This window comes from Manis pentadactyla, chromosome 2, assembly GCF_030020395.1.
Source record: "Manis pentadactyla isolate mManPen7 chromosome 2, mManPen7.hap1, whole genome shotgun sequence".
Taxonomy (NCBI): Eukaryota; Metazoa; Chordata; class Mammalia; order Pholidota; family Manidae; genus Manis; species Manis pentadactyla.
The window spans coordinates 228,343,318-228,366,314 of NC_080020.1; the positions used below are offsets into that span (position 1 = coordinate 228,343,318).

At 52.0% G+C, this 22,997-nt stretch overlaps 1 protein-coding gene across 16 annotated transcripts in view; it reads right to left on the bottom strand.

Annotated features, from left to right (window-relative positions):
* Positions 1 to 22,997, bottom strand: part of ATP6V1C2 (ATPase H+ transporting V1 subunit C2) — a 48,503-nt gene that overhangs the window by 6,777 nt on the left and 18,729 nt on the right. For 10 of the 16 annotated variants that reach the window (XR_008995949.1, XR_005024006.2, XM_036881676.2 and 7 more), the window contains 8 exons: positions 17,583 to 17,668; positions 16,662 to 16,691; positions 8,820 to 8,914; positions 7,298 to 7,389; positions 4,135 to 4,233; positions 3,489 to 3,557; positions 1,431 to 1,523; positions 1,242 to 1,335 (listed from right to left, as the gene is read on the bottom strand). Coding sequence is in view for 14 of the 16 variants with exons in the window: in XM_036881676.2 (XP_036737571.1) it covers positions 1,242 to 1,335; positions 1,431 to 1,523; positions 3,489 to 3,557; positions 4,135 to 4,233; positions 7,298 to 7,389; positions 8,820 to 8,914; positions 16,662 to 16,691; positions 17,583 to 17,668 (658 nt within the window). In the remaining 2 variants the exon portion in view is untranslated. The remainder of the gene's footprint in view (positions 1 to 1,241; positions 1,336 to 1,430; positions 1,524 to 3,488; positions 3,558 to 4,134; positions 4,234 to 7,297; positions 7,390 to 8,819; positions 8,915 to 16,661; positions 16,692 to 17,582; positions 17,669 to 22,997) is intronic. The other 6 variants (XM_036881680.2, XM_036881673.2, XM_057497452.1 and 3 more) reach the window with 3 other exon arrangements.

The window sequence follows — 22,997 nt, forward strand, 5'->3', positions numbered from 1 at the left end:
AGCCTGAGCCCCACAGACTGGGATCTGTGAAGTGTGTGCTCACCTAGTGTGCACACATGTCTACACACGTGTGTGTGCGCTTGTTTATGCTTGGGAGGTGGGTTACAATTCCCATGCACATTTTCAAATGGCCAGTTCCTAAGTCCTCAAAGTGGGATGGGTCAGTCCTGGGGGCTCAGAGAACTCCATTTTGGGGGCTCATTCCAGAGGGGATGGCTTGTCTGGAGTCCTTATGAAAAGGCCTGTGACCCAGAAAGGTCAGGCTGGACGTGCAGAATTCCCCAGCCTGACGTCAGAGAAGGCCCGGGGCAAACACTCAGCCACACAGAAAGCACTTCCTGCTCTTCAGCCAAGCACATACTTCCAGCTTTATGTTTACACACTGACTGTTCTCCAAGAGACCTTAAATACATTCTATTCATTCTTCCCTTCCTTTCTACACCAGAGGCTGAATCGGAAGTCTCTCCAGGAACCCTCCCTGGTAGGGATGGGGGTGAGGTGACCCCCCAGACAGGGCCCTGGAGCCTCCTGGCTTGGCCCTGCTCTGTGGCTGAGGTGCCACATCTGGAGTGCACCCATTTTACAGAGCGGTGGAGTGACTCTTCCATGGCTACACTGTTCATGTTTCAAAAATGAAAATCTGGTTTTCTCCCTCTTGAGCTCAGCTGTCCTCACACACAAGATGTTCTTAAGTGACGGTGTCAGAAGTCTCAAGGATAAGCACCCACTCTTTGCTAAACGCAGGGGAGGTAACTACAGGTGCTGGCGACGGGACGTCATGCCACGCCTGGAAACCACCCCGAGGGCAGCAGGGTGGCCACTGGCTGCACCCTCCGAGCAGGTGCTCCGGCCTGCCCTGCCGGACCTCAGCAGGGAGAGCCTAGGCAAGGTCCTCTTCCCAGGCAAGTGCTCTCTAACCCCCAAGAGCCTTGATTCCTCACCTGCGAAGTGGAGCTAAGAGTCCTTGCCGGGGAGGTACCAGGCCTCAGAGAGATCAATCAGGAAGGCGTGCGGCTCACAGCTCATGCACCACCTCCACGTTATCTGTGCCTGTCGCCTTCTCTAGACCCTGCTCAGGCAGCCCCAGGAGAACACACGTCCCTGGGCAGTGTGCCCACGGGAATGGGGACAACAGGAATTGAGGGGGACTTGGCAGGACCCTGCTGCCCCTGGGCCTTTGGCATGGGGAGGGGACCACTCAACACCTCCACGAAAATCCCCGGCCTGTATCGCTCACTCACATACTGTTGCTTCTTATCAGACAGCAACCTGGTCATCTCTTCCCTTTCCCTTTTAATTTCCTTTTCATCATAGTAAAATTCACGGACAGTGAACCTGAAAATAAACAAACAAAAGTCTTTCACTAAGAAGCTTCCAGTTGGAGCAGAGACCCTCCAGTGAGGAAAGACCAAACCCGGAGAGACCCTTACTTGTTTTCTTTGGCTTTGGTTTTGAAATCATCCATCACTTTGCGAAACAGGGTCACTGTGAAGAGGCCACCCTCACTGTCCTCAGCAATCAATCTGTTGGAGAGAAGCATTTGTTTGCTGGGCTCATCACTAGTCCCCTGCCAGAAGGGACCTGTCCTTTCTTCCTCTGGAGGTGGGTCACAGCAGAGGCAGCCTCAGTCCCTGGCATCCCCGGGGCCCATGCGTAGGGGCCTCGGCAGGAGCCGGGGTGGGGAGCCCGGCTCTCTGGCTGTGTGGTCTCGGCTGCCTCTCTGGTCCCTTCCCCTCACCCTCCAGGCTGAGGCCTCAGGGGCTCCCAGGTGATCTGACTGCAGGCCCTGGAAGGGAGGACAAGCCTGGAGGCCAGCTGAGCAGAGATCTGGGGTGGCTCTTGTTCGTGAAATTCCTGAGAGTGAGCTACTCCTGGGCCTTAGTCTGGGGTGGCCAGGCGCTGATGTGCTGTGGTTATAATGAAGCAGGGAGACTTTCAGTTGGTGGAAACCATCCCACAATGTCCTTTTCATGTCCAATGCCACAAGGTTCTAACTACACATAGCCTCCAAGGCACAGGCCCACTGTGGTCGCTGTCCCCAGGGCAGGGGCTGTTGGGGCCAGTAGTCTAAGCATCTTGGAGTCCTGCTGGCCGGGAGCCGTAACGGGAGCCCTCAGGCCCAGGCAGGCTCTCAGGGATATGCTGGTCAGGTCACTTCCCTGGCTGTCCGAGCCCACACCCATGAGGGGCCAGGGGCCAGAGCCTTTTAGTTATCTCACAGACTCTCAGGTGCCTTGTGACAGTGAAAGGCTGGGGCTTCTTGTCTGAGAAGACAAGCCATCTACAGAGGCAGCCTCTCCCAGGGGTGCCCAGGCACCTGGCCTCAGGAAGCCAGAGCTGGAGAGCAGGGAACACTCACACCAGGCAGGCCAGCTTCAAGGGCCAGCTCCTCTTCTCCCCCTGTCCCTGGCTTATTCCTCTGACCTCCCCTAGGGACCTCCGGCTGAGACTGTCCTGTTCTCTGCACCCCTTGATTTAGCTCCTGATTGCTATCTCCTGTGAGTTGGTGACCCTGGGAGAGCAGCCTTGCAGCAGGTGCCCCAGGTGGAGGCCTGCAGGCTGGGATGGCGGTGGACAGGGCTGCCCTCAGGCTGGGCGCTGTGTGCTGGGAGGCAGATGAATGGCATGGCTGCTCAAGACTTGCTGTCAAATCTTTTAAACTTACAAACTATTTCAGATGTATGAACAGGTATAGAGAAAACCAAATACCCATGTATCAGCCACCCAGCTGAAGACAAACAATTTCCATACAGTAGAAGCCCCAGGTGCCCTCCCCGTTGCTTTCCACTTGCTGCCAAGGTCACCACTCTGCTGGGTTTGGTATTTCTCACCCTTAAGAGCCCCCATAGTTCCACTGGGCACCTGCATTTGCCCAGTCACGCATGGTTCAGTTTCACCAGCTTTTGGACCTTAACTAAGCGGCTTGGTGCTGCATGTACCTTGAGCAGCTCGCTTTTTCTGCCCAGTGTCATATGGTGAGATCTGGCCTTCCTGCTGAGTGTGACTCTGAAATGCTGGCTTTCCCGGCCGGTGGTATTCACAGTCTGGATATAATCCTCTATCCCTCTCCTGTCCCTTCTGCAGCCCTCGCTGGCCACTCCTGCTCTGACGCTAGCAGGCCACACAGAGACTATTTTCGTCCCTGTGCGCACTGTGGCCATCATGGCCAGGCCGCTCTTTGGGGAAGAACTGATGCTGAGCTGAGAGTGTAGCAAAGGCCCTGTGAGCAGCAAGGGGGACCTCTGCTGGGAGGTACCCAGAGAGGGCTTCCTAGAGGAGAGGGCAGGGAAGCAGTTTTGGAAGTTGGAAGGAGTCTGGCCTGTGGCTGGATATGTGGCCGCAAAGGAACTCAAGGCCAAGGGACTCCTGCAGGTGCAAGTGTGGGGTGCTGAGGGTCCTGGCATCTTGAGGCATGTTTGGTGGCTGGGCACCCCAGAGAGCCCACATGCCTGCTGGGGGCCCTGGAGCCAAGGTGGCGTCTCACTTACTTGGTCGACCGAGGGACCACCATGTCCGAGAGGGATTCATAAGTTTTTTGCCATTGTGTGTAGCTTTGTCTGTGAGGAAACAGAGTTGTTCGGTGACTTTTGCAGAGAAGTTCATGGGGTATTCTCAGTGTCCAGGAAGCTGTACACCCATTTTCCGAAGGACTGAGGTGAGCAGGGCTGGGGCCAGAGAGCCCCAAATACCCCCCAAGGCCTGGCCCTGGACGCCAGGAACCCCCCTGCCCTGCCCCATCCTGGCCCAGCCTCCCTGAGGGCCCCAGGCACCATGGGGGCCATGTGAAGGGACCAGCCAGAGACCTGTCGAGAGTTCTCTAGTCCTGGCCTGGGGTGGCCTTGGGCCCCAGCTCACTGTCCTCCCTGGCCTCAGGACCAGGGAACAGCAGCCCCACGGGCTCCTGTCTGTGGGGCCTGACGCACAGCAGGTGCTCAAAAATGGCTGCTTCTGTCACTGCCCTCACACCCAAGCCCCCCACCTGCTCCAGTTACTGCCCGCACCGCTGCCGTGTGGGCCCCCGAGGTCCCAGCCACAGGGACTCCTCCTTCCTCTCCGTTGAGCTGGGCCAGTTTCCTGCCATGATCACCAACATAGGCCGAGAGCCCAAACCGCCCACCTTCCTGGCCCACTTACTTAGGGACAATGACCAGAAGTGTGATGAGATACTCGGAGTCCAGCACGAAGTCTTCTTTGCTCACAATGTCACTCAGCGTCCGGGTGAAGAGATTTCCCCTGAATCCGCGTGGGACAAAGCAGATGCGATCAGCAGAAAGACAAATGGGGGCAAGCCCAGGCCTGGGCTTGTGGGACACACGGACCTCCGGCCCACCCACGACACACAGGCCCTGGGAGGGGGGGCAAGCAGGCTAGGGATGCTCCCTGGGGAGGGCGCCGGCCTGAGTGTGCCCCCTGGGTGGCCAGAACTGCCGAGCTGGCAGGGCCTCAAGTGCTTTCACCAGGCACCCGAGGGGTGGCTGAACCCAACACTTCAGTCACTTGTGCTGCCCTGGCACAAGCCACCAGCTGTTGGGAGGGGACTGCAGGTGGCAGGCAGCTTAAGTTACTCAAGTGTCAACACAGCAGCCAGTTCTCAAAGCCACCTGGGTCATCCTGAGCAGAGACAGGCCCAGATAAGCCCCGTTTCACTTTACCCACCTTACAGGTCCAGCAGCCAGGGGACATTCACCTGAAATAGCTTTCTACGAACCCAGTGGAACCTGTCTGCATCGAGGTCATGGTATTTTTAGCACATAGTTCAAGGTTTTGAGATACCAGCAAAAGGGCCAAGCTACATCTACCGAGCCTCCTGCAGCATTAGGATATGATACCAGGGGTGATACGAGCTGAGAGATTGTCAGCACGCGGTGCTCCCCTGGTAAATGGTTCTCCAGCACTCAGCCGAAGCCAGAGCTTTAGGCCAGAGGCTGTCCTGCACAGACCCTGCAGCCCACCCAGGGAGCCTGCCCCTCTCCTCCCCGAGCCCACGCCATCCCTGGCAGGTCCCCGAGGGTCCCGTGTAGAAGGCCCTACGCATGTGCCTTCCTGTCATGGCGTGTCCACGTTACCCTTATGCTATCAGACCTTGTCTGACTGGTTTACACCTGTACCCCCAGCACAGAGCTGACTCTCCATAAATATTTACTGAATTTATAATTGTGAGCTAAGTACAGAAATTCTATTTTATTCTGCTTTGTATCTTTAGGACCTAGCATAAGACCAGAAAGTAAAGCAGGTGCTTATAAATGCTTATCAAAAGGAAAGACCTCGGGTTGTGGAGAAAGGGGACCTCCTACATTGCTGGTGGGAATGTAAACTAGTTCAACCATTGTGGAAAGCAGTATGGAGGTTCCTCAAAATGCTCAAAATAGACTTACCATTTGACCCAGGAATTCCACTCCTAGGAATTTACCCTAAGAATGCAGCACTCCAGTTTGAAAAAGACAGATGCACCCCTATGTTTATCGCAGCACTATTTACAATAGCCAAGAATTGGAAGCAACCTAAGTGTCCATCAGTAGATGAATGGATAAAGAAGATGTGGTACATATACACAATGGAATACTACTCAGCCATAAGAAGAGGGCAAATCCTACAATTTGCAGCAACATGGATGGAGCTGGAGGGTATTATGCTCAGTGAAATAAGCCAGGTGGAGAAAGACAAGTACCAAATAATTTCACTCATATGTGGAGTATAAGAACAAAGAAAAAACTGAAGGAACAAAACAGCAGCAGAATCACAGAACCCAAGAATGGACTAACAGGTACCAAAGGGAAAGGGACTGGGGAGGATGGGTGGGAAGGGGGAGAAGAAAGGAGGCATTACGATTAGCATGTATAATGTGGGGGGGGTACGGGGAGGGCTGTGCAACACAGAGAAGACAAGTAGTGACTCTACAGCATCTTACTACACAGAAGAACAGTGACTGTAATGGGGTTTGTGGGGGGGCTTGGTGATGGGGGGAGCCTAGTAAACATAATGTTCCTCATGTAATTGTAGATTAATGATACCAAAAAAGCAGAAAGACCTCGGAAGAGAGTGGGAGAGCCTTTCGCCTGCCCCCCACCCCACTCCTTCCCCCGCACACTCAGCTGGTCAGTGTTGCTATGAATCAGGGAAGGAATTCTTCACCTGCTGACTGAAGAGGGGGGACCAGATGTTTGCTCCAGTCCCAGATGATTCTTAGGAAGCCCACCGTTTGGTGTGCAGCAAGTGGGCGGCCCAGCAGGCGAGTGGCCCCACGGCTACTGGGCAGTGCTGTGACTCATGTACGCTGAGCTCACCGCTCAGGGCTCCTGCCCTTGGCGCCCTGACCTTCTCCCGTCCTCAGTCCTCCATTATAAGGCCAAGGGAGCAGGTGAAACTCAGCTGATGCCCATTTAGTTCTGATACAAAGTCAGGCGACCAACAACCATGGTTTCCTTCTTTGGTTTTAAAGTGTCCCCTAATGTACTAATTGCTTTTTTCACAGGAAGACAGCTGGCTTGGTGGCCGTCCAGAGAGAAGATGGGAGCGTGGCCCACAGTGGTGAGCCAGTCAGAGGGATGGCCATCCAGGGAACAGCGGGTTCCGAGCTCTACCCTTCTCTGCAGTATCATCAGAGAACTGCCAACACATCAGATCCAGAATCTGGGAGGCAGGGAAGATCCCCCATGTCAGTAGAACCTTCCAGACTCCCTGCAGGAGCTCCTCTGGCTTCTTCTTACATACCTTCAACAACAGGGCACTCACCACCTCTTAGGACATCACTGCCCTCATGACACTGGGCTTAGGCTCCCTCAGCTGCCTCCCACCATCCGGGTGACTAGCGGTGCCTGCTGGGCCAGGCAGCCTGCTCCCTCTCCCCCATGGTGGTCCCTCGATTGGGTGGAGAAGTCACCTGAGTTCCTGAGGTTGCCCTGCCCTGGGCTGCAGAGCCCACTGCCCTACATGGGTCCTCACAAGGCCCAGGCCTAGCAGTCCAGCCTCCTGTTGTGTGGGGGGAGGGTCTCTGTAAGTCCCCCAGCAGGATCCTGGGGCGCAGCCCAGGAGTCCTCAGTAACCTGGGAGAGGTGGGAGAGGAAGGCAGGCGGTGAGCGGCAGCATCCTATTCCCCTCTAGGGACAGGCAGGCACCTGCCATCAACCCCTGCCAGGGCCTTTCCTCTCCACCATTGCTCCACCTCTGCCCCAGCATGCAGCTCTGTCTGTCTGTCCGTCTCAGAAGCAGCATGTGGCTCACTCAGTGATCTGAGAGGCATGCATGTAAGCCCAGCCGGGCTTGGAGGCGTGAGCAGTGTGGGAATGGCAGCACTCACGTGGATTTCTTCTCCAGATTCTCCAGGTTCAACCTCAGAGTGTTGTATGCGGCTGTCCGGGACTTCAGGTCCATCTCAATCTGCGACAGCTGCTATATGGAAAAGTATAAGGATTTACAGAGTTGGTTGAACCTTTTAAAATGGCCACACATTGCCCATGGTGCACTTAGGAATGAACAGCGAGGCCTGCCCGGCTGCCAGAGATGGCTTATAATGTCCTCCCTCTGCTCTCCCAGCAGTTGCAGCGTCGGGTCCGACAGTGAACCCTTGGAGGCAAGGAAGGGGTTACTCTCCCCACTCTGCAGATACAGTGGAGGCCTGAGACATGAGGCTCTTCTAGGGTTACCTAACAAGGTGCACAGTGCCTCCTGCAAGCCACACACACACAGGTGCTCCGGGCAGCCCCTCCTCAAAGGGCCTTCTAGAATCACTGCCCAATTGTCCCTGTGATGTAAGAAGTGGTCGAGGAGCCACACCCAGGTTCCCCAAGGCTTCCAGCCCCCACTGAGTTCCCAACACACAGGCCAGGACCAGCCTGCTGGAGACCGTGAGATCAGCAGGGCTGGGCGGGGATGGGTCCCGGGGCCCATCTCCTCCACCGGACCTGCCCAGTCACACCTGAGTGGCTCGGCTGCTCCAAGCAGACAACAGGAAGGCTTTGTTCCTGGCCGGCTGAGACTCTCTCCCCCAGTCACTGAGCTAGAAGGGGACATGGCATCTAGGGACTCGGTGTATGGGGGAGAGAGGAGCAGACAGGTGGTCCCAAACCGTAAGTGTTCATCCTCAGTGAGACACAAGAGTCAGCAGGGCTGCAAGACAGCCCCGGTGTCCCCAGAGCCCGGGGCCACAGTGCTGTTGCTCATGAATAAACACCAGAGGCCACTGCGCACTGAGAGGGTGGCGTTGGGTGCAGTGCTGCCGGGCTCACTGTTGTCAAAGGCGCCTCAAAGCAGGGGCGGGCCCCCCAGGTGATGCCTCCCTGGAGGCAGGGCTCCTAAGTCAGGCTCTGCCCTGAAGCAGATCGAGTTTGTCAAGTAAACAGTCACTCTGTGGGCTTGGGGAGTTTGCTCAGGCTCTTGAGGGTAGGTCTGGGTGGGGCTGAGCTGCTCTACGGGAACCTTTTAAAAGGAAAGGCCTAGAGGGCCGTGCAGTGAATGGGCCTGTGATCTGGGGTCAGAACACTGGCGGTTCACATCAATTGTTCTGTAAGGCACAGCCACCCTGTCAAGTGACAGGGCTATGCGAGGTTTAAGGAGGGTATGTGCTCACCCTGAAACCCAAAGGCCTCTGACCTTGCCAGGGCACTAGCGGCCACACCTCAGAAAGCCACCAGGGGCCAGTCAGGGTGGCAGGGACCCCACCCAGGGTCACTCAGCAGGGCTAGAACCCCACCCTGCCACTGACCTCCCCGAAAGTCCCCCTCTGCTTTGCCAAGGTTCCAGCACCATGGAGGGCCACATTAGTCACCCAGGTGTGCGCAGCCAGAAGGTTAACTGTCCCCCGGGAGAGGCCGTCCTCTTACCTTTGCTAGAGTGTCCACCACACCCACCAGCGGCTGCTTCACAGGGTATTTGGCCATGTCCCATTCAAAGTGGGTCACAAAGGATGTTAAGTCAACTGGAGAAAATAAACACATTTCAACAGATGAGCGGGGCTCTGCAGGCCGTGTGAGACCAAGGCTGCCTCACTCAGAGCCAAGCATCACCACTCAAACCAGGGAAGCCATTAGAGCAACCAGAGGACAGACTCGGGGCTCCAGAGGAGTAAACCGTCTCCATGGAAGCAGAGGGCCAGTGGCCAGGACCATTGGCAGCACCTGAAAACCCGCCGAGAACCACACCACCTGCCACAGGGACATTGCGCCAGGTGTGCCCTTGCGCCCTGAACTCTGGCGGCTGCCCTGAGATCTGCATTGGGAGATTCTACTTTCCCAGGAGGTGGAAGCAAAGTCGAGATATTCGGAGGCCGGACTGATTCCTTCGTACTGTCACTCTCCCCTGCTGGGTTGTCATTCTGTCTCAAGGGATAAGGAGGCACCCAGAGAGCTGCAAGCCGACCCCCAAGACCACCCAGCCAGTCCTGGGTGCCACCTGCTCTCAGGAGAGCCTCTCCCTGCCTCGCACCAGACAAAGCACTGGATGGGCGACTTCCACACACACGCTCTGTTCTAAAGAAGGCATTTTAGACACTAGCCAAATGCAGGAGCCTGTGAATGGGGTTTTTACTATCTGGTGCAGATGTGCATTTTTCAGTGTATATTCTTTATATAAAAGTTTATAGTCAGTAGAACATATCAGTGTTTTCTCAAAAAATTTCCTTTTTTCTCTTATTTTTCCCCCAGGAAAACCTAAACGGCTGTTGTCAGGGTGCCGTGGTTCTCTAAGCAGCTGCAGTGGAGGAACGGCGCTGAGATGAACTCCGACAAGCACCACTGGGTGCAGCTGGGCTGCTTCAGAGCCGCTGGGCCTGAACTAACTAAACCCTCTGCACCTGCAGCTCCTCACCTGAGCAGTGCGGGGGACAGGGGTGGCCAGTGCACCTCTGGAGTGCCCACTCTTCAGATTAGCTCCATGCACATTAAAGAGCACCTCCGGCGCCCCCTGCTGGTTCCACCCTGCACATCACCCCTTCTACTAACGGGGTCTGGGTATGGACTGCAGAGATGGCCACCCCAGCAGGATCTTCCTGAACTGGAGTCTCACCCCGGGTCGTGAGCACACCGGCCTGCCTTCCAGTATCTCCGCGTGCAAGTGAGAGAGACTCAGAGGCTGCCGCCTTCACTGAGCACCAGCTCGCTGCCATGGGGGGGGATCACACCCCCCCAAGGAGGCAGCCAGACACACATCACACCCGTGAGCTGGAACCGAAGTCAGCCGAGGTGGGGAGCTGCAGGAGGCGCCTGACTTCCTGGGAGGACGGCGCTGCTGGGACCCGTATTCACGAAAGGCCGAAGGCGACAGGAGTTTGCCACGTTGCCAGTGAAGGAGGGCGTTGGGTGTGAGGTGACGAGGACAGGTGAACCTCAGGTGTCAGAGCACAAGGAGTCACCAGGACACACTGATGGGACGGGGGGGCAGGGGCAGGGTCGTGAAGGGCTGTGTCTGCACTTTTTCCTATGGTGACTAAGATACTAGGCCACTACTGAGCCCCTATCTTGTGCCAGGAATTGGACACACATCACTCTAACCCCAACAGAAGTGCTGAAAGTGGTCACCAAGCAGGTCAGGACGGCAGCCTCAGGGGCTGCACACAGCCAAGGACATTGTGGATAAAAAGAGAGTCCCTGTGGCCAGGATTCTCACCTGGCCCTGGCTGACTAGCTCACTGCACACCTGTGGGCACTACATGGCTGTTGACTCTATATAAAGAGCTCCGCCCAGTGCTCTGGGCACAACACGGTGGCAGGGCTGCAAGGCTGCAGGAGAGCAGAGCAGAGGCTGGAGTGGTGGCAGCGCTGAGGACAGAGGCCCAGAGGATGGCTGTGTGGGATGGCTGTGCAGAGAGGCCCAGAGGACAGCTGTGCGGACAGAGGCCCAGAGGCAGAGACTGGCTTGCTGCATGCAGACTCGTTCTGAGTGAATGGGATTCTAGTGACTGACCTGCCACCTGGAAATAAAGTTGGGTATATCCCTTTCACCCCAAGAACGTTTTGCTATCAATTTCTTTGGTCACATTGAATCCATAGTGAACTTGCCCAGGGCTGAAACCCATTGGCAAAACAATTGGCAAAAGTTCGCAGGGTTCAGTGTTGACCAAGGAAAAAGACAAGCTGCCCTTATGGAAGGGGTGTTTCAGCGGGCTGCCCCTGTGAATGGGGAAACAATGGATCGTCCCCCAATGGGTACGTGGTCTGAGGTGGCTTGCCTCCTAGAGGACTGGGCCCCACCCCAGGACTGGAGGCAAGTGGAGGTGCACCTGAGGCAGTAGGGGTGGCCCTTGGTATAATAAGTAGATCCTTTGAGAAGCAGAGTGCCCGTGAGGCCGCGGGGACTGTGGGCTGGCTGCTTCTCACAGTATTAAAAAGGTCTACAGAGACCCAAGAAATGGCGGCACGAGAACGCGAGCTGCAAACCTCTATGGGACCCCTGAGGAAGGAGATGGCCTCGATGCAAGAGGAGGCAGCACGAGAACGTCAGCTGCGTAGCACTGAGCTGAAGGTAAGAGACCTTCTGAAGACTGAGCTGGCATTGCTGTGAGGCACTGTAGCAGAGGAGGCACTCAGGGGAGGGGAGAGAAAGGTGCCATCAGCCTCAGAAATGGAGGAGCTGGGGAGGGATGAAGGGGTGGTGCTGGAGGCGCTGGCCCCTCCTCTATTGAAAGCACGCCCAGTGGTTGTAAAGAAAATAAAGACCCAGCAGCTGAAAGTCCCCCCAGGGGAGGAGCAGCCCCCTCCCCGGGTCAGGGGGCACTCTGTGGTCCGCCCCTATACTCAGGCTGAGTCAGTGGGTTTGGGCTCCTGGTTTAGGCAGAAGCCCTCGGAGTCAATATCAGCTTGGCTCCTGCGTCTGTGGGACTTGGGGGTGGATGGAATTGTTCTGTCGGGCTCAGAGATGGGAGAGCTGTCTTCCCTGACACTGCAGCCTGCCTTGAGGCAGCGATTACAAAATGCAAGGTGACACGTACAGTAGCTGAAGCAACGAGAACCTGGAGAGAAATAAGACCTTTACAGGAGGAATTTGAGGGGCCCCGTGAGGGTTACGAGGACCCAGTTGTGGGTTGATTTAATATGGGCAGGAGCAGATGGAAGGAAATTAGACAGGAAGCCAAATAGGATCTTACTGGAGCTACGGCATCAGCTGAAACCAGAGCAGCAGTTCCAGCCATGAAGACCAAAGAGGCAGAGGTCAGAGATGGAGTCACAAGTCCGGCCTGTGTGTCTGCAGGACTTTTTGCTGGAGAGGCTGGAGAACAATGTTCGAGCTTCCTTGCACAGGGACCATTGCAGAGGACTAAGGGCCCATAGATTGAGAGGAGAGAATCCTTGGAGGGGTGGAGTGTGGATAAAATGAGTTCCTGTGGCCAAGATTCTCACCTGGTCCTGGTTGACTAGCTCACTGCACACCTGTGGGCAATACATGGCTGTTGACTCTATATAAAGAGCTCCGCCCAGTGCTCTGGGCGACATGGTGGCAGGGCTACAAGGCTGCAGGAGAGCAGAGCAGAGGACAGAGGCCTGGAGGACGGCTGTGCAGGGCGGCTGTGTGGACAGAGAGGCCCAGAGGCAGAGACTGGCTTGCTGCATGCAGACTCTCTCTGAGTGAATGGGATTCTAGTGACTGACCTGCCACCTGGAAATAAAGTTGGGTATATCCCTTTCACCCCAAGAACGTTTTGCTGTCAATTGCTTTGGTCACATTGAATCCATAGTGAACTTGCCCGGGGCTGAAACCCATTGGCAAGACAGACATTCATGCCCTGGGAGTTCTCTGGGGCTGGTGTGGAATGGAGGGTGTCCTTGGGGGACGGAACCAGGGGTGAGTGTGGGTGAGAAGGTACAGTAAGAGGGGCCAGAGCTCTGGGAGCAGAGTGGGAGGGTTGACTCAAGAGGGGACAGGGCCACAGACCATGAGGGAGGCTCAGGGATGCCAGGATTTCCCGGCTGGGTGACTGGCTAGAGGGAGACATTCATTAGCCAGGCAGCCACAAAAGGGGCAGTGCGGGGTGGGGCAGAGGGGAGAGGAGACGCGCTCAGCTCAGGACAGGCTAGGGTTTGACACACAGGTGGACAAGTCCCCCAAGGGCAGACGGAAGTGCAATGGGCTCAGAGGAGGGACGCGGCCTGCTGGCAGAGCTGGCAGCACACCGGAGCCCAGAAGGGCCTAAAAATAAGAACAATGCAGCTGCTGATAATAACTGTTAAGGCAGATGGCATTTACGGGTCATTTACATTAGCCAGGACACATGAATTACTTCACTTAACTGGCGACCCTATTAAATCCTATTATTATCTCTGTTTTAGAGGTGAGGAAACTGGCCCAGCGTAAGTTACTTAACCGGCACCATGAAATGAGACAATGACCAAGAGCACCTGGAGCACCATGCTTCCTTCCCCGCCCCGGCCGAGGGGAGCCCTGCTGCCAGGGCCTGTGTCCCTGGGGGAAGAGGCACCGGGGCTCCGTCGCGCCCAGGAAAAGCCCAGGTGAGGACACAGCAGAGGAAGCAGCCGTGCCGGCACCCTGATCTCGGACTTCCAGCCTCCAGAACCGTGAGTGAGAAGCGCCTGTTGCTTCAGCGCTTTGTTATGGCAGCCTGAGCAGACTAATGCAGATTTTGGTATTAATCTGGTACTAATATGAATTTGTGTACTGCCACATATGACACGCAAATGACTTTGTAGGAAGGATCCAGGCCTGGGAGGAACTGAATTACCAGCAGGATAACAGCAGGGGGTGTGGTCAGAGGCCGAACCAGGAGGTCTTGAGGGATCCTCCTGGGACCACAGCAGTTGTTAGGCCCGCTTAGTGAAGCTGTGGGCCAGGCACAGGCAGGCCGCACCCCCGAGATGCTCACATGCCCACGGGCAGGAACCGTCTTGAGTCCTATAGGCCAGCCCCTGGTGGTAGTGCCAGCCAGATCTCTCCCTTCTCTTGCCACCTCCGGCACACCACAGGGACACCAACACCCACGCCAAGCTGCCCTGTCTCTCACTGCTGCTTTTCCTTCAGCATCCAGGCAGAGGCCAGCTCCAGAGAGCCGGCCCGCCATCCATCCCCCTGCCAGCCTGAGCCCACGGGCACTCGCCTGCTCCTTTACGACAAGGATGCTGGGTCATCACCCCTGATTCCCTTGCCTTCAGACTCCCTGAGGACAGCTACTGCCTCTGGGCCCCCAGAGCTCATCACAGTGCCCAGCACAGCGCAGGTGCTTGTCCAGGACTCTCCCTGATAACCACGGTTATTGTACTAACTTGCACCTCTGGGCTGCCTAGAAGAGACACATTTCAGACCTAGCTCTTGTTTCCCTGTGTTTCACAAATTCCAAGGCCTTTAAGGCATTCAGATAAAAAAGAATGTGTCCCTGTTTCCACTAGAAGAACTCCTGTCATTCCTTTAAGACTCAGCCCACCTCCTTGGGGTTGTCTCCACTGCCATTGCAGCATGTGGGCTGCTGTGCATCTGTACCCCAGGCCACAAGCTCTTGGAAGGCATCATCTCTGAATGCCTGGCACCCAGCGTAGTGCAGGGCACCCAACAGCAATGTGGGAGTGTCCAGTGAAGGAAGGAGAAAGGGAGGAAGGCAGGGAGGCCACATAGACCTCCCTGCAGAAACCTTAAGAAACCTCTGCTTCGTGAGTGTGACCTCCCCTCCTCCCCCACCTCTGAGCACCAGCTCCAGCTCCAGCCTCAGGCCCTTGCCCCAGGTCACACACCCAAGGGCGGCCCTGCCCCCACAGTGTCTTTGGTGAGAACACAGCTCAGGAAGTGCAGTCCCTGGACCCCCCAGCATCCGTGGTGCCGTGTCCTGCCATCTGCCTGCTCAGGAAAGAACAGGCCTCTCTCCCCTCCCTTGGCTGGAGTCAGAGAAGCCTGGTTTTGGAGGGAGCAATTCAGGTCTTGGATTGATGGCCTGTGAGGTCCGACCCTGACCCAGGCAGACTCACTGTGAGTCAAAACACACTGTACACAGGCAGCACCTCTTAGGCAACAACGATCTCATCTGAAATTCAAAACAAGGCCTTCCCAGCAGGCAGCAGAATGAAGGACCTGTGGCCATGTGGTCTGCAGCCTGTCACCCAGTCAGCCAGAGGGGCCTTCAGGTGTTTATGACCGCTGCGCACCTCCCAGGGCCCAGGCCAGACAACGGCGCATCTGCTCCACTCCCGCTGCGATCAAACGCATCTACTTCCTCCCATTCTCAAAGCTCAGCTACACGCAAGGGACAGATGAAGACAAAAGATGCCCAGACAAGGCGAAGAGCTTATAAAGGGATTTTAAATCCATTAACAGGTGAGAAGCCCAAGACCCAGACAGGTGACCCGCCAAGGTCACAAAGCATGTTGTCCAGCAGGACCAAGTCTGAGCACTGCGAGGCCGGTGCTGGTGCTCCACACATCAACGTCACCCTTACGGGGTGTTCCCTGGAGGACTTCGGAGTAAAATCCCACCTGCTGGGGGCAACACTGAGTTCCTCCAGTTAACCGTCAATCATTAGTTCAGGTGGGTGCTCTGCAGAAGAAAAAGAGGTCCCCCCAGATAACACGGGGGAAGCCTGAGCCACATGAAGTTTGAAAAGGTCTCTTGCTGCGATACTTTTCAGAACCTTCACTATGCTAGCATGTGTTATGGCTGTTCAGGGTCGACCCTGGGCGCGGCCCCTTGACCTTTGTTTGCACGAGGCTGGTGCTCAGAACAAGCTTCAGCAGCTCTAGCCTTGGAGGTCATGGGGACCAATTCTCAAGAGGTCTAGAGATAAGGAAACATGTTATACAAACAAACAAAGCTGAATTTCCTCCTCCCGAGAAGAGAGGTGCCATCTGCAGAGGGGATGGAGACGATGGAGTAATCGCATCTAATTTTAAGTGATGTGGATTTTGAGTGGAATGTAAGCATTCTCACTAAAGTAAACAGCACTTCAACGTGAGCTCGAATCCTTGTGCCCTCAAGTCCAGGTTTCTCGGTAGAGAAGCGGCACTCTACCCCAAGTCTGCTCCTCTCTAGGGCCCCACAAGTAACCTGCTGGGAAATAAGATCCGGCGATCAACTTAAAATAATGTTTTATTAGCTCAGCAGGAATTCTCAGTGTAACAAACTGATTGCTTTTGGGATGGCATTTTGGTAACTTCCCATCTGTAAAGATTTATTTTGGTCCTGAAAGTATTTGCTGGCTTTAATTCTACCAGTTTGAGCAGATTGGAGAAAACCCCGCAAATGTCTCCTTTGAATGCTGAAACCAGGAATGGCCTCCTTGGGCACAGGGACTCCCCAAGGAGGCTTGGGAGAGGAAGACTCCTTGTATGAATGAACCCCAGCATGGCCACACAAAGCTCAGCCTGGCATTTCAGCTGCCAGCGACTGCAAAACAGCCAGCCTTGAAGAGCAGGCAGGAAGATGTTGGGGACAGCCATCAAGGCAAGGGGCAGACTGCAAACCCGAAGGTGCAGAAGTCTGTCTTGAATTCCACAGCCAAAGCATCCCCTGTTCCAGGAGGCATGCAGCACTGCAGGGGAGACGTGAGAAAACAGCAAAGGAATAAAATAGGTGTTATCTGTGTCATATGGATATAGTGACCAAGCTCCGAGGTTGTCACTTGAGGAATCCATCGTAACCTGATCACTGTACCCCTACAACCAGACTGAGATTCCACCTTCCTAGGGACATGCAGGCATCACACTGAGCAGACACACAGCAAACAGTGCAGAACCTACTCTTTAAACATTTCATTTTCTCCTTCAAACCTGCAATGTGATAAGGTGAAGTTATTCAGCCACATTAACATGCAAAGCCAGGTTCGGTGTTGGCAGTATGAACATTTCCATGTGTCAATTTAAACAAACAAATAAAAAAGCCTTTCCCAAGAGGGAAAAGCATGAATTTATATATAACAAACGATACAGTAAATATAGAATATATACTCTCATTTTCCATATATATGAATGCATAGAGTGGCAGGTTTAATTACCTCTACAGATAATTAAACCTAATTCTTAAGTTTTCAAAGTCTCACAGTTTCCAGTTTCCAATTATATACCTAATTCAAAGTTTGTCTTGCCCACTACAAGTGCACTTAAATTGTATGTTCACAATGAATGGACCAAAATGTTGTTGGAATCTAAAGATTCATCCTAGCAGCGGGGGAGGCAGAAATTCCAAATTTATGAACATGCTACACAGTGTGTTTTTGGTGTCTATTTACTGCGCAACTTAAGACTTAAGTTTGAGGCATTCCTCAGCACAGAAGGCATTTCTCAACCTTGTTCGGGGAAGGATAAATCGGTTGGGCGTGCTGGAATTTTCCATGCGGGATAGAGTGGAGGCTGACAGGGAAGGAGGGCGGCCCAACCAACCATTAGAGCTCACTGAACCCATCTTCACTTCCAGTTTCACTGAGGAGTTCAGCTGCGGGTGAAATGCCAGATCCTTCAGAAATGCGGCAGCAGGACTATACACTGCCGGGGGCATCCCTGCAAAATAGCAGGGCTGTTGAGCTACAAGCATGTGTAGCCTTTGTCTGACATGTCAATTCAGAGCCTCCATGGGGCCCGTATCGATTCAGCTGCTGTGTGGCCACAGCCAGGGCTCCAGACGGGCTGAGAAAGCACTGGAATAAGAAGACACTGGTGACCTACCTCCGTTGGCCAGGAGGTTCTCCTGAACCTTCCCCTTTGCGTCTTCCATGACTTCTACCACACTCTGAGCCATTCTCTTTATGAGGCTTTGGGAAGAGAACAAAAGGCCGTTTAGAACAGGGAACTGCCCTCAGAATACTCACAGAAAGCTGGGGGGAAAAGGGGTGGGCACCACCCTTGGGGGAAGAATTTGGCAGTGTCCATGAAGAGACTTAAAATGTTAATAGCCTCTGAACCAGTATTTCCACTTCTGGGAAACTATCTTAAGGAAATAGGACAAACAGAAAAAGCTTTCTGAATAAAAAGATGTTCTCCACAGTGCTGTTGCTGACAGCAAAAAAACTGGAAACCACTGGAAAGTTCCACAATAGGGGATTGTTTAAGTAAATGATGGTATATTCAACTGAGGGATTATTAGGCAGCCACTGAAAAGAGAGTTTACAAAGAATTTCTAATACTGTGGAACAAGGCATGTATTATGATGTTACATGGGAAAAAACAAGATAAAAACATATACAGACAGCATGGCTGCAGCTATGTGAAAATGTTCTTCCTATTTTACACATTTTCTATTATAATCCAATTCTGCTTTTAAAATTACAAAATTGAAACTTTTTAAGCCTCCAGAAAATATACCAAAGGCTTCAGAAAGTCTGAGAAAACAAGAGCAGGTAGATGGTTTGGAGGCAGGAGGACTCAAACTCGCAGGGCTCTGCTCGTCTCCCGGAGCCTCAGTTCTCTTATCTCTAAGATGCGGGTCATACTCATTTTGCAGGATTATTATAAATGTTAATGTAACTAATCAGGCACCAAGCATCTAGTAAGCAGTGTCGCTCCTGGCGGCTGAGCAATTAGAGGTCTAATTGGAAAACATGCCAAGCTAGGACGAAAGTCAGAAAGTTCTGATGAGCCCAGGCCTTGCGTCAGGCCCTCTCCCCGCACTCTCCCGCCCCAGGGGGGAGACAGTGTCAGCAGGAAGGGTGGATCAGGCCACTGAATTCCAGACGGGGAACACGGTGCCTGGTCTTCTGTTGCCAGGCACTGACCAGGTTGACCACTGAGCCTGGAGGCCAGGGGGCTGGGGCCAAAACAGAGGCAGGGGAGGGCTCAGGAAGGCCCCAGATAAAAGGAAGAAGGGAAGAGAGGGAGGCGAGAAGCAATTTGTTTCCCTATTTCATGATCGAAAGCTGAAAAACCTAAGTATAAATACACATTCTGGTATGTTTCTCAAAACTTAACACTCCCATGGTTGATGTGAGTTGAGATTTTCTTTTGCTAACACCTACCATCCGGTGGTGTCTTCCAAGTGCCATTCTTGGATTAAGTGAGATACCAGTCAAATTTCCAAAGATGGGTACTACCGATTTTACAGATGGAGAAACTGAGCCCCAGAGAAGTTGCACCCCCAACCACCCAGTCCAGCTGTGGACTCCAGGGCTCTCGGCCACCAGGCTGCACTGCTGTCTCTGCAGTCCCTGTGGCCCATCCTGGGCTTAAATGTCCACCAATGTGTTGGCAGTTCTTAGCATAGTACTTCTGCATCCTACTATCATAACTTGGGCAAATTACTTAGCCAGCCTCATCCTGCGTACTTAACTACGAGATGGGGATGACATGGCTCACATCACAGCTTTTTGCTCTTTGTGGAGTTTGGGGCAATGCACGGAAAGTGCCAGGCCCCGGGGAGGTTGTGGCAGATCTCAGCTGTGCTCTCCTGCTCTCCGCAGCCAGGGGGACCGGGTCCCTACTCTCTGCCTCTGGCTCAAGGGCACTGGGCAGAACAGAAGTGGTGGAGGGGTGGGGGCGGTGAGACTGGTTGCTTCTCAGTTCCATTAAACTCTCTCATCAACTCCAGCCGAGGGGGCGGCAACGTCCCTCCATCTGCCTGCGTGGGTTCCCATCCCACCCCTGCTGGTTCTCCTGCAACCCACAGACAATGGTATTTCCCTTTATAAACTGACTCTCCTCTCTTATCTGTTAGGATCCCGACTCAGTACATTCCTTCGTGCATTCATTCACTCATTTAGCAAATTCCATGTTAAGCAACTGTGTGCCAAGCCCTGCTCATAGAGCTATGAACATAGAAACTGGGAACAAAACAGAGTCCCTGCTCTCAGGGAGCTTTATGCTAATGCCGTCAACGGTTCCTCTCACCATTATTGCAAGGATACATGCAAGTTGCTGTCTCTTATTACTATGTCCTCTGTAATCCTCGAGTAATTCCTTGTTCACATGAAGGGAGTGGTAACTCCAGCCCCCACCATAACACCCCATGCACAGCCACTGCCCAGGAAATGTTTGTTGAATGAGAAAAGGAACTCTGGCCCTCCACAGCACCTAAAATAACACACATACTTCCTTCCTAATCGACCTAAAAACAGAACCCAGTCATTCTGTTAATGACTCTTCGCTGCTCACAATTCTGTCCTCTATGAAGTTAACTATGTCAAGGGTGGCCCTCAGGCGCGTATGCCAGCATGGGACATCTCAGAATAACCTGGTCTGATGACTGCTGGAAAAATCACTTACTGAACATTAACACAAATGGAACTGACCTAGCTGTGATCATTGACAGTCATCAGTAAACTGTAGTATTACTGAATCACCATTTTTTCTCATTGGAAAGAATCTCATTGTTTGTATGCTGTTCTCAGTTTACTTCTTTCACTTCACAGTTCAGAGTGAGCACCTCCTCATATCAGACAAGAGCTCTCTCCTTCCTTGCCTCTGTTGCACAGTATATCCTTGCATGACTGTATCATAACTAATTCCTACTAGTGGACATTTGGGTTGTTTCTGCTGTGATAGGATGTTGCAATAATACACATATTATGCCATTTGTGCAAGCACAGAGGTAGAAGAGATTGTTAAAGAGTAACTACTGGACTAAAGGGTGTAAACATTTACAGTTTTAACAAACAGGCCAGACTACCCTCCGAATATACAGAGCAGAGCCAGTGTACATTCCTCCCAACAATAGATGAGAAAGTCTGCTTCCCTACACCCTTGCCAACATTAGGTATCATGAATCTTTTATATCTCTGCCAATCTGATAGCTGAAAAATTATATCGCAGTGTTGCTCTGATTTGCATCTCTTTGATCACCAGTGAGGCTGACCATCTTTTCATAGGTTTATTGACTCTATAAATGGCTGTTTTCTCTGAATAGTGTATTCATATCCTTTATGGGTTTTACTGACTGACGCATTTATGTTTCAGGGACTCAATTCTTATAGGTAACGTCTCCATTTTAAAGATGAAAAATTAAGACTTAGCAAAAATCACCTATACAGAGTAACAAATGTCAGAGCAGAAACTGGTCCCAAGTCTACATGACTCCAGAAGCCAAACCCTTCATTGCGCTTCAATGCCCTTCAATGCTGGTCTAAACTAAACCCTGCCTTCTTCCTCTAAAACACTTGGCAAAAATGTGTTCTGGTCCATAAGGAAAGATCTATAAATCATATTTTTAATTTAAAAAATTGCAAACAGTAGGTAATCTTGATTGCGGTGTTGCTTAAACTGATGTAGCCAACAAAACGCATCAGTCTGCTTAAGACATGTACATTTCACTGTATGTGAATTTAAACATTTTTTTTTACTGCAGATCCTATATTAACCCAGTGACCAAAGTTAACATCACTAGTAGTGGGAGAGATGGGTAACATGTGTCTCCTGATACAATGGGTTGAGAAGATCACAATGTCATTTCCGTGGTATTCCTGTCAAAAGTGTGTAACCTGATTACAGTCATGAGGAAACATCAAATGAATTCAAGCGAAGGTGCGTTTTACAAAATAACCGACCTGGACGCAACAGTCAATGTAATAAAGGTCAAAGGAAGTCTGAGTAACTGTTCCAGTTTAGAGGCTAAAGAGACATGACAATTAATTGTAAGAGCCAGGAAGTCATCTCAATGTTTATCATTTTCTGAGAAAATATGAGATTTTCTTTTGTTATGAAGGACACCATTGAGATGATTGGTGATAGACAAGTAAAATCAGTAGATTAAATAATGTTATTCCTGATTTTGATCATTGCACTAAGGTTAAGAGAATGTCCTTGTTTTTAGGAAATGCACTTTAAGGTGTTTAGAAGTAAAGGAATGTCACAACTGAAGCTCACTGTTGGAAGACTTGATAAAAAGCAAGAGAGAAGAGAAAGTAGATGTGGTAAAGGGACTATGGGAATTGTAATAGTCTCAATTTTTCTGGAACTTTGAAATTAGCTCCAAGTAAACTATTAAAAATGTTTAACCATGTACAGTATATAATTCCACTAAAAAATTATATATTAGTGTATACCTAAATGAGAATCCTTAAAGAAAAAAATACCAAGTATTACTGGTTACATGGGACAAGAATAGGGACTTTCCCTTTTATGTATTTCTGTAATGCATGTTTGAATTAAGACATCATCTTACTTTTGTAAGATGAAAATAAAAGGAGCAAAATAAATAATGAAAAATAAATAAATAATAATGAAATAAAAGAATAATACTAAATAACAATAAACATCACAGCATTATTTACAATAGCCAAAAGACGGAAGCAGTCTGAGTGTCTGTCAATGGAAGAATGGATAAACAAAATGTGACTTATCCACCCATGGCTTTTCCAGCCTTAAAAGAAAGGAAATTCTGACACTACAACATGGATGAAGCTTGACGTCATTATTCTAAGTGAAATAACCAGTCACAAAAAGACACATAGTCTGTGATTCCATTTATATGAAGTACCTAGGGTCAAATTCATAGAAACAGAAGTAGAATAGTAGATTCCAGGAGCTGAGGGAGGTGGGAAGAATTAGTGTGTAATGGGTTAATAGAGTTTCAGTTTTGCAAGATGAAAGAGTTCTGGAGATGGATGGTCATGATTGCACAACAATGTGAATGTACTTACTGCCACTTAACTATACTTAAAAATGGTTCAAATGGTAATAAGTAGGAGAGAATTCTGTAATGATGAAGGAGTCACAAGCACCAGGAATCTGTCTCCCCACCTAGACAAAAATTGTACTGGCAGAATCTGCCTGATGTAACTATTTTGGAACTCTGGAACTACTGAAGGCTTTCAACTTTCCAAGGCTGGCACCATAAACTGCAGTTAATTTGTGTCAAATTTAGATCTTAGCACAGAGCAGCAACCCCTCTCCACCGCTCAGCTGCAGGGCCAGCAGCTGTGTCTTCTCGGAGTAGCTTGCACACAATTTGCAGGAGTCAGTGGGAAAATGGACCCTGTCCTTACAAATTTTGAGGCTCTGAGCTCTGATCGCTGCTTCTGGTCCCAGAGGTGTGGACTAGGAGGTGGGCCATGTGGTTGCAGTCCCCCTCCCTCACTGCTGCGCAGCCCTCTGCCTTCAGCAACAGTGACTGCCAAAGGACTTAAAGGGCCAGTGCTCTTTTTCCTCCCTTCA